Source organism: Typopeltis vanoorti, chromosome 2, assembly GCF_054136105.1.
Source record: "Typopeltis vanoorti isolate ZY-2024b chromosome 2, IOZ_Tvanoo_1.0, whole genome shotgun sequence".
NCBI classification, from domain to species: Eukaryota; Metazoa; Arthropoda; class Arachnida; order Uropygi; family Thelyphonidae; genus Typopeltis; species Typopeltis vanoorti.
Window position 1 is genome coordinate 5,644,094 of NC_143550.1, and position 19,292 is coordinate 5,663,385.

The 19,292-nt window shown below is 35.4% G+C and overlaps 1 protein-coding gene across 3 annotated transcripts in view; it reads right to left on the reverse strand.

Moving 5' to 3' along the window:
* LOC150108796 (uncharacterized) overlaps positions 1-19,292 on the reverse strand; it is a 478,706-nt gene that overhangs the window by 185,334 nt on the left and 274,080 nt on the right. For all 3 annotated transcript variants that reach the window (XM_090403306.1, XM_090403304.1, XM_090403307.1), the window contains exon 10: positions 11,875-12,042. In XM_090403306.1, coding sequence (XP_090259432.1) covers positions 11,875-12,042 — 168 coding nt within the window. The remainder of the gene's footprint in view (positions 1-11,874; positions 12,043-19,292) is intronic.

The following is a 19,292-nucleotide window of genomic DNA, read 5'->3' on the forward strand; positions in this document are numbered from 1 at the left end:
TCCTTTTACAGCACCCTTTTCTCCATTTCTGAGCTTCTTCAACAACCTCCACAATATCTTGCCACCTTCTTGATATTTATTTTCTATGTTCTTACCAAAGTTTTCCCATGACTTTTGTTTAGCTAGTTTTACATAGTGTTTAGCTTACATTTGTCTCTGTATTCTCTAAGAGCACAAGCTGACTTATTTGCCAGGAACTTTTGATATGCTTTCTTCTTTTCCTTCACTTTTCCTCTTTAACTTCCTGTGCCCACCAATATATATATATTTATATTTTTAATATTTTTTTACAAACTCCAGAAACCCTGCTTTTGAGACTAAACATAATAAAACTTTTCAAGTCACTTCAGGCCTGAAATAAGTGGGGCAATGGTCTTGAACCAGGTGATGAAAATCATCTCCCACCTAAACTCAATGACTGAATGCACTGCATCCTCACTATCATTTGATTGGTTTTGATTACTTCGTAGTGCACTACTGTGAAAAATGAAAATGATATACATACAGGAATAAAAATAGAAGAATGTAGTGTATTTTGGAAGAATAAAAAAGGCAAACGTGATGGTGGAGTATTGATTATGATAAGTGATGTGTCTTCTCAGAGTGGAGGATGTGGAAAGAAATGGCACTAACTGTTTTGAGAGTATATGATGTGAGGTGCAGATAGGCAGGACAGGGTATTTGGTGGCTGTATGTGACGGAATACTGAATTTGAGGAGAAAGAAATGTTTAGGCAGTTGAATTTGGCAAGTGCAAAAGAATAATATTATGGGAATCCTTTCCTTCATGCTTACACAGTGATCAGAATACATCATGAAAATTATGGAAACGACTACCATGTTAGAGTAAAACTTTAGTTTAATATAAACCAAAATAAACACTCAACGTTTTGACCTTCAATTTCAGATCATCTGAAGTATACACATATATACAAAGAAACAAGCTGCACTACAATCTACGTGGCATGCTAACGTTACTGACCAACCATTACAACTATTGGCCTGACCTATGGTGAAAAAAAAAAAAAAAGAAACTTACTACATCAAAGCTAGATGCCTATTATTATTATTATATATTAGGTTACAAAATGAAATTAAGCTGGAGAGCAACATGTTTACAAAAAAGGAACAAAAAAGAGTCTGATACAGAACAAGACTGTGAGGAAGAATCCACAGAGAATCCACTAATACTGATTAAAAAGATATGGATTTCTATAATACACTACATTATTTGGATGGGTCTGTGGGACCCCACCTTACCACTTTTGTTACATTTTCCCACCTCACCAGAAGCAGGTTAAAAAAAGGTTATTCCTCTTGTTATCACTGATCTATATTCCTTTGCTATTCATTCTGGATATTTTTCTTGGAAGGACAAAATTTATAAACACATAGAGGGCTTTCCATGGTTTCTCCCCTCTCACCTCCTCCTTGCCAATTTCTTATGGAATATTTTGAAAAAAAAAAAAAAGCTTTTGTCCCAGCCCGTATCAAACCTTTTATCTGGTGAAGATATCTGGATAATGTTTTCACTATTAGGTCTCATGGCCCAGACACATTTTACCCTTTCCTCTTTCACCTCAATAGTCTTCACTCTAGAATCAAGTTTACTGAGGAAAAGGACTCTAATAATTGTTTAACTTTTCTAGACACCTTGATAACATGCCTACCCAATGCTAACCTATCCTAAAGTTTATTTTTCACTTAGTTATTATAGTCTAACCAAGTGAAAAATAAACTTTCAACATCTTTCTCTAAATCCAGAGTAATTTAATAATAAGGTGGCACACCTTTTGGCAACTCCTATAGGTAAAGATGACCTCTCCATTGCTACTGCCTTGGTATCTCCACTTCTGGACCTGACTCCCACTGATGAGACCTCAATAAAGGTCAAAACCGGTCTGAGTAGTGGCCCTTCCCTTAATGCATAACATTATACATATCTGCAAGGAGATGTGTTTTGCATTATGGGAGATACTGAGATAGGAGTGATGTTAGCTTGGTCCACCTTTGCTCCGAGTTTCCCAGTGTTGTACTACCTTACCTCAGTCCTGAAGATATTTCAAGGTGCAAACTTTGTTTGCGCACACTTGGATAAAGGATTAAACTAAATTTATTATAAAAGAAGAACCATTCAAATTTTGGAAGACAATCTGGGATAATCCTATTGAATACAATGAAGATGCCTCATGGATTAAGGAAATAGAATCAGAAATGAAACAAAACGAAATGCAAAATGTCATTATCACTAAAGAAATGGTCAGTGCACAAGCTAGAAAATTAAAAAACTGGAGTGCACCTGGCAAAGACGAACTACATGGATTTTGGTTAAAACATATAACCAGTCTACATGATCGAATGGCAGAACAATTTAATCATTTGTGCAGTCAGGCTCTGTGGAAGACTGGATGATATCTGGGCATACTTTTGTCTTCATGAAAGATAAGGATGTGGACCCAAGTAACTATCGTCCAATAACATGCCTACCAACTATGCTTAAGTCATTCACTGTAATCATAGCAAATTCCATATACAACTACTTATCAGATAATCAGATTTATCCGATTGAACAAAAAGGCAATTTTCACAAATCTAGAGGAACAAAAGATCAGATCCTTATTAATAAAACGATTCAGAGAAATTCAAAAAGACGAAAAACTAATGTAAACATGCCATTGATAGATTATAAGAAAGCATTCGATTCCCTCCCACACTGCTGGATCCTAAAGTCACTACAAATATTTGGAATTAGCAAAAATATATGTTAGTTTCTGGATGCTGATATGAAATCATGGAAAACAATTTTAATAGTTAATAATGAATGATATAGAGATATTAACATTAAACATGGAATTTTTCAAGGTAATTCCTAGTCACCATTGTTCTTCATTTCTTTGATACCTTTGTCTATGATTTTGAAGAAAACTTGGATATAAAATTTCCTAAATATAATATTAAAATTTCCCACCTGTTGTATTTGGATGACTTGAAGTTGCATGGAAAATCAGCACATCAAATAGATTCTTTACTGAACATAGTTCGTATTTTCACTCAAGACATCAAAATGGAATTTGGTTTAGATAAATGCACAATTTTATCTATTAAACAAGGAAAAATTAATGACACTAGCAATTTTAACTTTGATCAAGAGAAATATATAAAAGCAATTTCAGCTATCGAACACTATAAATACCTAGGAATATTAGAAGCCAGTGATATTCTCCACTCGAAAGTTAAACAACAGGCAGCAGCAGAATACACAAAAAGAGTTATAAATATTCTGAAAGCAAAACTAAATGGATTAAACACAATTATAGCAATGAATTCTTGGAGTTTATCAGCTGACATAATAGATTGGACAAAAGAAGACCTGGACCTGGACTGCAAAACTAGAAAATGAATGACTATGGTTCATGGTACACCCATGAAGTGATGTTGAACAGTTGTACCTACCAAGGAGAATAGGTGGACAGGGTCTGCTGCAAGTGAGACAGATTATGGAGGAAGAAGAAATTAGTTTAAAAAGTTACATCGACAATAGCTCTGAGCAATTGTTTCAAGCAATTACACAAGAGGGCCTTCTAAAAGCAACAGGAAACAAATCCAATTACAAAAAGGAACAGCAAAATAACCGATATGTGCACTGGAAAAATAAACCCTTGCATGGCCAATTTCTTCGAGATACTGAGGACAAAATTGCTGTGAACAAGACATGGCAATGGCTACAATATGGACATATTAAAAAAGAAACAGAATGATTTATTCTAGCAACCCAAGAACAGGCATTGCAAACTAATGCAATCAAAGCAAAAATTTTGAACATCAATAATAATAACAACAAATTCCAATTATGCGATCAAAAAGATGAGACAGTAGAACATCTAATCAGTGCCTGCAGCAAGATAGCTCAAACTGATTATAAATACCACCATGATCAAGAGCCTAAAATAATTCACTGGCATGTATGCAAAAAATATGGCTTTCCTACTTCTGATAACTGTGACAGCATAAAACAGAGACCATATTGGAAAATGAAACAGCAAAAATTTTCTGGGACTTTAGAATACAAACTGATTGACATTTAGAACACATAGACCTGACACACACTTATCAAACATCAACAGGTTTGGATTATTGATATCACAGTACCCAGTGATAACAATATTAACAACAATGAACTGGAAAAAAATTACTAAATATCGAGATCTGGCAATCAAAGTTGGCCGGCTATGGCTTAAACACACCACAGTCATCTCAATAGTTATCGGTGCGCTTGGTGCAAATTCAAAGAAACTATCCAAATACTTACAGCAATTAAACATCAATGAAATGACCCCATATGATCTAGAAAAAACAACATTACTTGGAACAGTCCATATTTTACAACGCTACCTGACAGACTATTCATAGATTCTTCGGCAGATTCTGAATTGCTCTGTATCACCAGTCAAATTGTTGTTGAAATGATATCTTGTTTTGACTGTGTATCAATTATGTGAATAAAGTAATAATAATCTGTAACATACATGTCTCTATTGTATCTCCCTTTTTCACCTATCAACCAATTGATGTAACCTACAAATCATTAAACTATCATCATGAAGATCATTCCATAGAATTTGTCACCATCTTAGTCATTTGCAATTGACCCTCTCCATCTCTTTCTCTTTCTTAAGAAATCCAAGTGACCAGATCTGTCATAGTAGTTCAGATGGGGTCATATCATCAAGTCCTTGTAAAAGGTTATAAACACTTTCCTATCTCTGCTTTTCAGTTCTCTTCAATAACTATGTAAGCTATGAGCTGTTTTAGTCACTTTTGTAACATGCATTCCCAGTCATCAATTTCCTGCAGGCTAGATATCTATCTTTTCATCCCAAAATGCATCACCTTACGCTTTGCCACATTAAACTGACAGGCATTTTCCTTTGGCATACTGTCAATCTATTTAAATCTTCCTGCAAGATCTCTACAAAACATCATTATTTACAATTGCAGTAGACAGTCAGTAAACCCAATCATCACCAGCAGACAAACGAATATTTTACTTGAGGTCATTTCCTATATCATTAATGTACAAGATAAACAGTAGTGGTCCAAATGCAGAACTCTGTGACATCGCTAGTCACAATCCTTCTCCTGGACTGTACTTCTCTATAAACTACTTTCTGAAGGCTATCCATCACACACCCACTTATCCACATCACCTCACATCCATCCTCATTTGCTTCAATTTATGCAACAGACAGGTATCCTTTCGAATGTCTTTCCAAAGTCCAGCAGTATGTAATCTGTCATGTTTTATAAAAAGTAAGGAAATTAATATGATATAATCTACTCCCCACAAAATGCTGCCCCTCCCGACCCTATAATATCCCAGTCTTATCCAGCAAATCTTGAATTTTGTCCTTAACTGACTTCTCCAATACTTTGACCTCCAAGACTCTACTTCTCCATACATCAATTGATCATTTACTATCTCAGTCTAGGAGCCTCCTTTATGCTGTGGAGCTATGAGGGTGGTCTGTAAAGTTCTCGGACTAACAAGGAAAAAATTAATTTATAATTTCAAAATTATTTTTATTTTTCAACATGATCTCCCTTAAGACTAATATATTTATTCCAGCGATGTTCCAGCATCATTATCCCGTCTGCAAAATACCCCTCTACAGCTGTAATCACCTCTTGATTTGAAGAAAAAAGCTGACTAGCGAGGAAGGGTTTCAGTTTTGGGAAGAGATAGAAGTCAGAGGGAGCCAAATCTGGGGAATAGGATGGATGTTCCAATAATTCATAGTGCAGATCCCTTAATTTTCCCATTGCCAAAACACTTTTGTGGGCATGTGCATTGTACTGATGAAAGATGATTTTTCATCTTTCATCAGTACAACTGGTTAAAAGATCATAATAATATTCCCTGGTTATCGTTTTACCCTTTTCAAGATAATTAATAAACAAAATGCCTTTAAGATCCCAAAACACTGATGCAATGATCTTTCCTGCTGATGGAACCGACTTTGTTTTCTTTAGCACTGAACAACCGTCTTCTGTCCACTGTTTTGACTGCTGTTTGGATTCTATTGGGTAATGATGAATCCAAGTCTCATCCATAGTAATCAATCGATGCACAAAATCAGTTTTATTCTTGTTAAAATGCTACAAGCACTGTTCAGAGATTTTCATGCAAGTGCGTTTTTGATCTGCAGTTAGCAAGCGCAGCACCTATCTTGCGCAAAGCTTTTACATATGCAATTTTTCATTCAAAATATATCCTACACATTCTTTTGAAATGCCTATAGTCTCAGCAATTTCACAAACTTTGACTCGCCAGTCATCCAAAACCATATCGTGCACTTGATCAATGATTTCTGGTGTTGTTACACTTTTTGGACGTCCTTCACATGGATCATCTTCAAGGCTGGTACGGCCACATTTAAACTCGGCAGCTCATTTCTTAATTGTCGAAAATAAAGGAGAAGAGTGCCCATAAACTTTAATGAACTTCAAATGAATTTCTTTTGCCGTTAAACCTTCTTTTACACAGAATTTTATAACCACATGATACTATATTTTATCCATTTCAAGGAATACAGACAAAACTTTTGGTTATAAACAAATCTGCTGATACCAGATCCAGTACTCTCAAATCCCTGGCACCTTCCATCACATGCTACTTCAGACAGATATTTCTCAATAGCTGCATAAATTCCATTTCATTCCACCCATATGTCTTTTCTTTTCCTTTCCTCTTTCCAATCTTTGTTCCCATAGCTGAGGTCCTCAATAATAATTACTTGCTCTCCACTCACTGAGCTAATTGCCAATGCATATCATCCACATTATCCTTTGCATCCCCTGCCCCTCCCAGCCTTAGTAAATGATGTTCTGTTCACCTCTATCTCACACTATACAGCCTCAAATGCACTGCCTCCTGCTGAACTTTTAGTCATTTTTTTAGCTGCAGGTCATCTCCTATCATCAATAACCCTCTCTCCATACTGTTCTCTCTCTTTCTCTCTCCTCCTTGAAAATACTACATCCTTTACCTTCTATCCCACTAACTATGTCATTTTCTGTCAGCCACGTCTCATTACTATCAATAACTTTTGGCCAATTTGACCACGTAAAACTAATAAATGCCTACCCTTATTCCAAATGCTTTTGACATTAGTGTATGTAAAGTGCTGCAGTAACTTTCCACAGGTAGTGTACCTTTGCATTTTACATTAATTATCCCATTTCAATTATCTGTAGAACTATATTCAGCATTTTTTTTTTTTCATCCGGAGTCCGCTAGAGGGCTCCTAAGCGTTAGGCTGCTAAAAATTTCCTGCTGAAAATCAGTTTTAGTTTTGTAGTAATCAGCAAATTGTTTGCATTTTGGTATAATGTTGTTTATTTTCATATCTTAAATGAAATTATGTGATTGTGAAGCTTTGTGCGTTTGATACAGACATCTCTTTATTAATTTTTGAACCTTATGGTGAATGATGACAAATTGGTGGTACAAACAAGATCTGTATTTGTTCCACAGTGTGAAAATCAAATGTAATTAACAGCAGAGATTTTTTAAGAATGGTTCATTATTGAGTGTACAGCATGAATAGATTGGTGGAATGCAGAGATGCCAAACAACCTGCATTTACTGACTTCTGAGAAGTCAGTAAATGCAGAACTGACTGATGGAATAAAAGCAAGAACTTTGGAGGTGAAAGAGAATAAAACTGATGAAACAAAAGTGAGTCATACTTCAGAAATGAAAGAAAGTAGGAATAAGAAAATGAATGACACCATAGATAAGTGTGATGATTGCCAGGATGAAAAATAAGCTAATGTGAATGAGAAATAAAATAAAATGTTTGCTCAGTGAGTTCAGAAGTTGGTGGATTGGAATAAAAGACTGCAAAAGGATAAAATGATGGAAAGCAGAGAAAAAGAGGTGATGAATGATTTGAGAGTGGCAGTTTATGAAGAAGTCATTATTAGAGGTGTGGTAAATGAGAAGCTCCACAGTTGTCTATTTTCCAGGAGGGAGAATTAGCTAGATAATTGATGCCTTCAATTTGAAAAGTAGGTGAGCAAGAGAGTTAGCAGTGGTTACTGAAACAAATGAGTTGGTTGGACATAAATGCCCAACTCATTTAAATGCAACCTGCCAAGTTATGATAGTGATGAGTTGAGATAGAAAGCAAGAATTGTTAATAATATGTTGACAGATGTGTCAGGAAAAAGGAGTAGAGCTTGCAAATGTAATAGGTTGCATTTAAGTGAATTTAGCATGCGTCAGCCAGAAAGACTGTTGCTAGATGGAAGTGTAATGAGCAATGGGAATAAGAGATCAGTGGAAGTAAAAAGGGTGATAGAAGTGAAATAAAAAGTACAGGGGATATGTATAACTTGGAAAGAGGTTGTTACTGGGTTAAAATCAGTAGAGAGAACAAGTTAGACTTAAGTGGTTGTAAATGGAAATGGTAGTGATAGTAGTGTGAGAGATAATGTTGAGAGAAGAAAAATACAAAATCAATAAGGAAACAGGGAGAGTCACAGTGGACTGGGAGATATGGCATAAGAAGAGTGGATGCTGGAAGTAGAAGCAGTCAGTGTTTATGTACAGTGATGATTAGCACAGGAATGGAATGCTTGGATTTGAAGCAATAGTTGAGTCTAAGGAGATATATTGGATAACTGCAGATAAATAAAGAAGTGGCAATAAAAAAAGGTATAAGCAACCTGGGTTAATGAACAAGGGAAGGGATGTTCATCATAGGTCATTTTAATTATGGTAATACAGACTGGAATGAAGAGATGGCTTTCGAGTATAAGGAAAATGAATTTCTTGAAAGACAACTATCTTAGTTAGTATGTAAGGGAAGACATATGAGGATCAAGAGGAAATGATCATGGGGGTAGTGAGTAGTTATATAAAGATTTCTGTGAAGGAACGATATGTATATATATATATATATATATATATATATATATATATAAAAAAAACCACCCACACTGATATTTGCATACCTCTTCTCATCACTTCCCTCCACAGAAACTTGATATCATCTCCACTCTTGCCCATCGTTCAAGATGTCTTACTTCCACAGAAGAAGACCTTCAAACAGAACTCAACTTCCTGAAAAGTACCTTCTTAAATAATGGATATTCATTTCGTAACATCACTAAACGTTTGAGACCACGTCAACAACCTCGACAAGAAGATGAATCCAACCCTATCGTTCACATCCAGTTACCATTTATTAGCTCTCTTACCCCAAAACTAGCTAGGATTTTGAAGAAATTCAACAGAAAAACCGACTATACTACTCTGCCATATATGACTATACTTTTCTGAGTCGGCCAAAACCAAAACACACCCAACTGCATTTCCCAGGTGTTTATAAAGTTGTGTGCGACTGTGGTTGTCCTTATCAAATAAATCTATTTCACTACGTCTTGAGGAACATAGACATGACATCTCCTACAGAAGAACCCCCGAACGAGCGCCCTTTCTAGTCATGTTCTTTTCTCCACAAACTCTAACTTAGAAGAATATCAACCAGTGGTGCACCCAGGATTTAATCTTGGGGGGGGGGGGGGTAAGTTGAACTGATAAAAACATTTTTAATACAATGAATTTGCATTAAAAATATTTTTATCTGTTCAACTAAAATTCGTTAAATTTTATTCATTCGGTAAAATTCATTAAATAAAATTCATTAGGTAATTATAAAAATTTATTTAAAGAATAAAATCAAGTTTTCTTTTCTTTTTACAAAGCTCTTGAATTATTTCAGTTGTGATTACATTAATCTCTGTGTGTGTGTGTGTGTATATATAGCAAAGCCAGTCTGTTCAATCGTGATTGTGTCATGGTAGATCGTAAATAGGTTTTCAAAAGGCGTAAGCTAGAAAATGACTGTTCACTGACGCATGTTGTTAACGGAAGCATTGCAAATATTTTTAATAAGTTATAGATGTTAGGATATATCATTTTGTCACACTTTGAAACTGCATCAATGGCATTTTTGCATGGATCTATTGCAAACGGTTTTTCAAATTTCTTATACCACAACTTGAATTTGGCGTTCAAAATTGCTGGATTTGTATAAGGCAAATCACCGGCATAAAATTCACACAATTGACGAAAATCTTCTATTGCATTTGCTGTTGGAGCATCTTTTCCATTTGGTAGAAGAGAAAAAAATATATTTCAAAATGTTGTGGTGCTGAGTGAAACATTCATGAAGTTGAGTCAATATTTGGTCAATACATTGAATGAAATAGTTCTCCTGAAATACTCTTCTACAGAATCGGCTGGAACATTGGACCTTAATGTTTGTTTTGATGAAGTCCTTGGCTTTTTAATGTCAATATTAAAATTATTAACTTTTATACATGCTTAACCATAAATATCTTTAAATGAAGAATCTGGTGTTTCATGAACAGTATTTAATTGAGCCACAACATCATCAACAAAATTTAGGGCAATTCAGAGGTCACTGTCAGATTTTTGCATTATTTTAGACAATGGTAAGGTGCACACAAATATTTTTTGCAGCTAAATGAAGATATTATAAATCGTAAAAGATATTAATATTATAATATTATAAACAACAAGGACGTCCTGTTTTTTAGGGACTGAAGAAATTGTATACCTTTTCAATTGTGCCAATGCAATTTCTTATTTGTCACAGATATAGCATTTCCAAGTGCCAAATTCAAACTATGTGATGCACAATGAACATATAAATCTAGTCGATATTATTATTACATAACACCTCCAGGTAGTCCAAAGACATATTGAGGAAGGGCACCTACTCTACAACTCTCCGTCTTCACCAACCACAACTACAATCATCATCATCTACACCAACGCTGTCTACCGCCGACCGCTGTCACTAGTATTTTCACAGACAATCACAAACATCCATACCCACATGTCTCCTCACACAGAAACTATGTTGTATATATAGACTCAAGCAAAACCATATGTTGCACCAGCAAACACAGCATCAGTCTAAAAACTATTGTTATTAATTAGATCGGGTGAGTTCCCTAGGCAGCAATAAAATTCAACCGAAAGTGTTAAAATTCATAAATGTGTTATATATATATATATATAGTGAATGCGGTTATGGCAGTTTCACGTATTATTGGAATTCGGTTGAAGAGAGTTAGCATTTCAACTCAATTGTCAGCTTGCTTTTCGCACGATTTCAGAAAAATATATAAATACTGGAGTTAACTCACAACACATTTTGTTGTGAATTAACACATATTGAGCCTTGGTTGAAGGAGAAAAACCTTCAACAATAAAAATCAATAAACAACAAGCAATTGGTTGAAATGTGGTCGTGTGGACAACACATGTTCACTCCAAATCTGACAAAACAGCAAGGGAAGGTGGAAGCAATAAAACCATATTGTTTTTCACTTTACCCCTCTTTTATTACTCGTCATTCTGCTGCTACAAATTAGAATAGTGGCAGAATGTTCATTCCATGAACATTCTGCCACTATTTGTTTTTTTTTTTTTTTAGAATTCATTTTATTTTAATAATTTTTACTTACTTACTGCAGAAGCACTGCAGAATCTGCAAGGCTGCCTTCACAACTTTTGCAATATGTTGCCTGAACGTCAAGTTTCTATCAATCATCGCCCCAAGATCCCTTGCCTATCAACACATTTCCTGTTCATCACCATCTATATCCCCTGGGTCTGTAGAACATCCTTAAAACTTATTTCTTCAACAGCAACTTACAACGACCTTTCACTGAGAGGCACTGTATATTGACTTTCTTTATTGGCCTTCTTTTTTTTTTTTAGTGTAAATTATTATATTAAATTTTTTCAAAATATAAAAGTAATTTTATTCAATACCAGTAAACGTGTAAATCTGTCATTAGCAGTTGCTATCAATTCTTTCATATCCACATGAGGTATTGTTGTCTGTTCATCAAACTGAAACAGCCGTCTTCTGGTACGTTTTGGTATGCTTCCAGCATCTACCTCTTCAAGTTCGAAATCACTAGGAGGCTCTCGTTTTCGCTATAAGAAAGTATTAATATTATTATCAGCATTATAGTATTTAAAAGGTAATATTGCTAGTACTATACATATATTACTAAATACACTTGACAAACCAGCCTCGTTAGCCTAGTGGTTAACATACATGCTCTCCAACCAACAGGCTGCAGGTTCAAATCCTGCCATGGGCATGGATGTTTGTGATTGTCTATAGGTGGAAGATGAATTTCAATGCCCAATGCGAGACCACTGGCCCACTTATTGAAGGCCTCAAGTGGCTGAAAAAGTTCTATGTTTGGTTTCTAGTGCAGGGTTTCTGGAACATGTAAAAATAAATAAAAAATTACAAAAAATACATAAAACAGATAAAAAAAATCCTTAGTCTACCCACAGGATGGTAACCCCCCACCACCACACACACACACAGTGTTTGTGGAAAATATTTAAAATATTTTGGTTCAACGAATTAACAAATGATGAATTATATAAACAGAAAAAGAACCAGTGAAATAAAAAGACATGGATGGAAATAGATCAATGGTAGATTTGCCATGGATACTGGAAGGAAAAAGGAAAACATGAGGGCCTAAACTAACAATGCAGAGAATGGCAGAAAAGGAAAGGAGAGCAGAGTGTAAAATCTCTCATGATAAGTAACTTATCATGTTTGTTTTTATGTTTTTCTAGGGGGGATTGCACTTAAAGAAATGTCAAATTATGTCTGTAATAATTTTTGTACTTGTAATAACTTAACAATGAACTTATGTTAAAATAATGTAGCGCACGACATCATTATGTAATGCTGTTAACTTATGTCCATATATGACAATTTCAAAAGATGCACAAAGTATGACGTCATCATGTGTGAATGTCAATACGTGACCATATATAGAAGTTTCGAGAGACATGCATGCATACAATGAAAGTCCGAGCCTTTATAAGGCGAATCATCAAGAAGGATTTTGTCTTAGGTATCTGAGTTTTCTACCTGGGTCTGCTGCCACGTGAGATCCATTGTCAGTAATCGAAAGAGAAGCATCGTAGATCTGAGGGTTATCAATCATCTCCTACTAGGATCCACCGCCATGAGAAGCATTGTGTCGATTGTTGGATCTTGCTAGGGAGCTGCAAAGTACTGCCATGTTAAGAATCCTAAAGGGCATAGAATAATCAACGACTTGAACAAAGAAGAAATTTGGTGGGAGGTCATGAATGGGCTAACAGAAGATATGAAACGGAGCATTTGCATGTGGACAAAAGATTCATATAAAAGGCAATGCTGAACAAGAATTGTAAGTATTTAAATACGTGATATTCCCAAGCAAGAAAGTACATCAAGTGTAGTATTTCTGTATATGTAGAATAAGACTGTGTAAGTAATATTCGAAATAAGCTCACTCTAGGTGTGTCTTAATCTCAATTGTGTATAAGTAATTATTGTAAGAGTTAGAAGAGTACTGTACTAGATAATGTAATTAATACTGAATAATACTAATTCAAGGTATGCCTAGCTTTCAGTTTGTGCATATATGACTAGCAGGATACTCTAGATTATGATTTAACTTCAAGGGAAGAACCGAGATTCACAAAGAAATGTAATGCAATTGTATATATATATATATATATATTAATGTAGATCAGATTGCATAAACAATCCTTTAGATTTAATCAAATGGTTTGTGAATAACACATTTGACTGATTCTGTCAATGCACTATCTCGAAAAATTCAAACCTGCATAAGATTAGTTCAAGTGATCAATAATTAAGCCACAACTAATTAAAGGTATAGATCAGTGTTTCTTAATCCGTGGTCCGCGGACTACAGGTGGTCCCACTGGTCCACAACGATGGGACAGGCAGACTTCAATTAAATAAATAAATATGTATTTTTTAATTACCAAACAAAACAAATTAAAATTGAACAAGTAAGTAAAATTATTGAAATAAATGAATACTTAAAAAAACCAACAAATACCAGCAGAATGATGAGTAATAAAAGAGGGGTGCAGTGAACAACAAAATGATTTTATTGCTTCCTCCTTCCCTTGCTGTTTTGTCAGATTTGAAGTAAACATGTGTTATCCACATTTCAACCAATTGAATTGCTTGTTGTTTATTGATTTTTATTATTGAAGGTTTTCCTCCTACAACCAGGGCTCAGCATACCTTCAGAAGTGCTAAGTGATACTTGGACAAAGTGTGTTGTGAGTTAACACCAGTATTTATATATTTTTTTTCAGAAAAGTTTTTTAATAATGGAAAAGTGTATTAGAACTAGGATTTTGAAAAGAAAAGCAAATGAAATAGGTGAAGCTAACCTTAATTGTGATGCATGTCAATGAGTGTATCACAATTAGGGTTGTAACAGCAAGTAAATCTGATACTATTAAAAGTAGAAGAAACAAGCGGTTCAAAGAAAAAATACAGTAGGAAATATAACAGTTCATATTTAGAATTTGGGTTTACTTGGTGTGTAGATGAAGGTAAACAGAAACCTAAATGTGTTTTGTGTTATGAAGTGTCGTCGAACAAGTGCATGAAACCTGCAAAACTGTGACGACATTTAGAAACTAAACATTGTGATGTGAAAAATAAGCAAATTGAATTTTTTCAGCAACGCTTAGGGACATTAAATCATGGGAAAGATATAGTTTTGATTATGGGTTCGATTAATAGCATGGCACTGGAAACATCCTATCTCTCTTAAATTTGTACATACAAATGCAGGGAAACCTCATTCTATCAGGGAAAATGTACCACTTCCAGCTATAAAAGATATGGTAAAATCTATGTTTGACAACAAGTTAAAGATGTTGATTTGATTCCTCTTTCAAATGACACTGTCGGTCACAGAATTAATGATATGGCAGGTGACACAGAATCTCAGTTAATTGAAAGAATCAAGAACCTATTATGCGTAACAAATAGACGAGACTACTGATGTTACAAATCATGCGCAGTTAATATGCTACGTAAGATATGTGCATGATAACAACGTTCATGACAATATTCTGTTTTGTAGAAATTTGTCATCCCGAACAAGTGGAGAAGAAATATTTCACACTCTCGATAATTACATAATACACAAAGGGATCCAGTGGGGAAAATGTATGGGCTTCTTTTTGGATAGAGCTCGTGCCCTTACAGGCAGGAATAGCGGGGTTGTTTCTAAGGTCAAGGAAGTAGCTCCGGATATGAACTGGGTACATTGTTTTATACATAGGGAAGCGTTAGCCTTCAAAGAAATGTCACCAGAAGTTAAAACTGTGCTATACAACACTAGTTAATTTTATTAAGGCTCTACTGTTAAATAACAGGTTATTTTCAGTACTCTGCGATGAAATGGGGAGTGAATATATACAACTTTTGCTTCATTCTGAAATTCGCTGGCTTTCCAGGGGGTGAAGTACTAACAGGGTTATTTTTCAATTAAGGTACGAAGTTTTATTGTTTGTAAATGAACTTAATTCTGATTTTGCATCACTCCTTGTTGATGAAGCATGATTATCAACGCTATCCTATATTTTAGACATAATTTTTTTGAAATTAAATGAACTAAATCTCTCCCTTCAGGGAAATTATTATTATTATTATTATTATTATTATTATTATATTACACCTCCAGGGAATTCAAAGACTCATCGAGGGAGGGTACCTACTCTACAACTCTGTCTCACCACTCAATCCACCAACTAAAACAAACAACAACACCAATGCCATCTACCGCCAACCACAACCACTAGCATTTTCACAGACAATCACAAACATCCATGCCCAAGGCGGGATTCAAACCTGCAGCCTTTTGGCTGGAGAGCAGATATGCTAACCACTTGGCCAACCAGGCTGGTGAAATTCTTCAACTGTTCTTGATGCCTATGACAAAATAAAGGCATTCAATAAAAAGCTGGTGTTATGAATTAGGTATGTAAAAGACAGACAATTTACACCTTTTCCAACATTGGAATCCTTTTTAGTGGAAAATGATATTTTTCTTGATTCTGAGTTTCTGGAAAGGGTTTGTGACAACCTCAAATCTCTGAAACAGAATTTTGAAACATATTTCCCAAATAACTTTTATAAGAAATTTCTGTGGGTTCACGATCCATTTCAGGCTTACAGTTACAAGAATAACCTTTCGTTATTGAAAAAAAAAAAAAAACAGTTAATTGAGCTTTCAAGCAACAGTGGGCTTAAAATGCAATTCAATGATCTTGGTTTGGCTTGATTCTGGATTTTGCCATCAGTGAGAAGTGAATTTCCCAAATTATTTGAGGAAGCATTGAAAAAAGGCAGTTTTCTACAACCAATCTTTGTGAAAAAGGATTTTCATCGCTCCTTCAAATAAAAACAAAATACAGAAATCGTCTTAGTGTTTGTGCCGATCTTCGACTGAATCAGATATCCAGCAACTCTGCAAGGGCCAAGAAGCTCAACCATCTCATTAAAAGTAAGTAGTAATATAATTATATCATATTTATTTGTTTAAAAAAATTAATAGTTTGTTCAATGATGATACACTTTTAAGCATTTGCTTCCATTAATTAATCGTGTTTCCATATGTATTGATTCCAAATATTGATTAAGCCACCATAGTGCAATTGGAAGAACATTGCACCCTTCGATTGGAAAAGACCTGGGTTTGATTCTCGTCGTGACGAAGGGAATCCTTATATAGGATTTTTCAGTTGAAGGTGAGTTAGCTGATCTCATACGGTGGTAGCAGGGTTTTTTCTCCTGGAAACTCGGGTTTTTCATTTCATGTACAGACAAATCGGCCTTTAGAACACACGCAATTTATAGACAAAAAAAATTATTGTTGGTGGTGATGATGGCCGATAGATGGTGGTGATGGTAGTAGTGTCGTAGTTTGAGAATTGAGTAGTAGTGGAGAGGATGAGATGTATTTAGAGTAGTGTGCCCTCCCACGATGAGTCCTTGGACTCCCTGGAAGTGTCACGTAGTAATAATAATAATGTATTCAAAACATGCTTTTAGATTTATTATGTTATAAATGGCACAGTTTTTCACAAATGTTGGTAATCCCCACATAGGTTTTTAATAAAATTACATAACTTAGTGGTTCATAGAATTGTTTCAGGCATTTTACTGGTCCTTGGGCTTAGAAAGATTGAGAAACGCTGGTATAGATTAACATAAGCCGAGAATACAAACAAAATTTGCTTTGTCTTAAGTTGAAAGTCATATAATCTCGCACTCAAATAGATGGTCTAACTGGCGCAGTTGAAAAACAAATAAATTTGTTAGACTATAGAGTGTGAGAACATAAAATACTGGAGGAAGTATCTGATGTTATTAATAGTTAACAGTTCATGAAGTTAATTAAAAAAAAAAGAAAAACTAAGTACGGTTGAGAAATACCGAAGTACCAAAAATATGGCAGTAGCAGAACTAACTGCAGTAAGAACTATTTTCTCCACTAAGTGGGGAAAATAGATCTTACCCTTAAGCGCATTCAGCCAAAGAGGATAAAGTAAAAGTAAGATTACTAGTACACTGGTGTCCAAAAGCTAAGAACAAACTACATTTTTACCTGTATATGAAAAAATTTTCAGGATTTGTTTTAGGCATTTTACTGGTCCTTGGGCTTAGAAAGGTTGAGAAACGCTGGTATAGATTAACATAATCTATACCAGCTATGCACATAATCTGTACCTCCAAATGTGAACATAAATTTATTGCCAGCAACCTAATAAATTATATTACACAAAAAAATGTATTATAAATTTTGTATATATTAGACCGGAATATCTTTTTGGCAAAAGTTACAAATTTCCTAAGGATGTAGTTAAGGAATTAACATGTGCTTACAGTAAACTATGCAGAGAGAGAGAGAGAGACATTTCAGTATGGTAAATGTCTACCCCAAACTGTGATGCAGCTCTCATAATGTCATACCATTGTTAGACCCAACCAATTTAGGAGTTCTTCAGGCAAACTGGCCCACTCCTCCTTCAGAGCAAGGATAACACCCTGTTTGTTTTCTGGAGGGAAATTTCGAGTAGCAATGCATCTCCCTATTGCATCCCAAATGTGTTCTATGGGGTTGAGATCTAAGGAGCATGCTGGCCACATGATTTGATTAATATCCTCGGTCTCCAGAAAGTGGTTTGGCGTGTTGGATGGTGAATGGTGGTTGGTGATACTTGTTGCTATAGAGTAGTTTAAGCGCCTCCGTAGCGCAATTGGAAGAACGACGGTACATTGCGCCCTTCGACTGGAATAGGCTTAAGTTCGATTCTCGTCGCGACAGGAGGAATCTTTCTGGACGATTTCAAGCAAGGTAAGTTAGCCGATCTCATATAGAGGTAGCAGGGTTTTTTCTCCCAGAAACTCGAGTTTTTCATCCAGCATACAGCCAAATTGGCCCTTCAGAACACACGCAATTTATAGACATAGAATACTAGTTGTAGTGGTAGTGGAGGTGGGCGGTAGATGGCATTGATGGAGATGATTCGTAGTAGAAGTTCGGTGTAGTGGTTGAGGCAGTTGTAGATGTCCTCCCGCGATGAGTCTTCGGACTCCTTGGAGGTGTCAGGAAAAAAAATAATAATAATCTCCACTGCTCGTGTACGATGTGGTGTGGCATTGTCATCCATAAAAATGAATTCTTCACCAACAGTACCATGGAACAATCGAACATGATGTCAAAGAACTTCATTGCAATATCATTCCCTGGTCACAGTCCCTTTTTCCAGCACTTGAAGCTCAGTACATCCATTAAGCATAATGCCTCCACACAACATGACCTTAGCAGTACTGTGTCTATCCCTTTCAAGAACATTTTCATGACAGTAAGCAGTTTTAAGACATTTTCATGCCAAATCAAGTGTCATCTAGAATCAGAGGAAAAACTAAAATGACTCTCATCTGTTAAAAGTACAATAGCCCAGTCTTGTCTAATTTTTATGGATACAACACCACTGAAAATGTGCTCTACAATGAGTTGTGGATAAAGTCATACAGACTACAGGCTTTCGGATATATAGGCCTACTTGTCACAGACATCTTACCACAGTTTGTCGAGATATCTATGAACCTGTGCTTGAATGGAGTCGACCTCCAAGCTGACCTGCAGTGGTGCGTCAATTATGTTTTGCTGTTGGAACCAAAAATCTGTCTTCATGTTCCATGGTAGTGTGAGGGCGACCTGTTAGCAAACATCTTGAACACAATTGAATGCAATCTCAATGTTATGTGAGATTCCAAACTCTCTAGCAATATTATTAATTCTGCAACCTTCTTCAAGCTT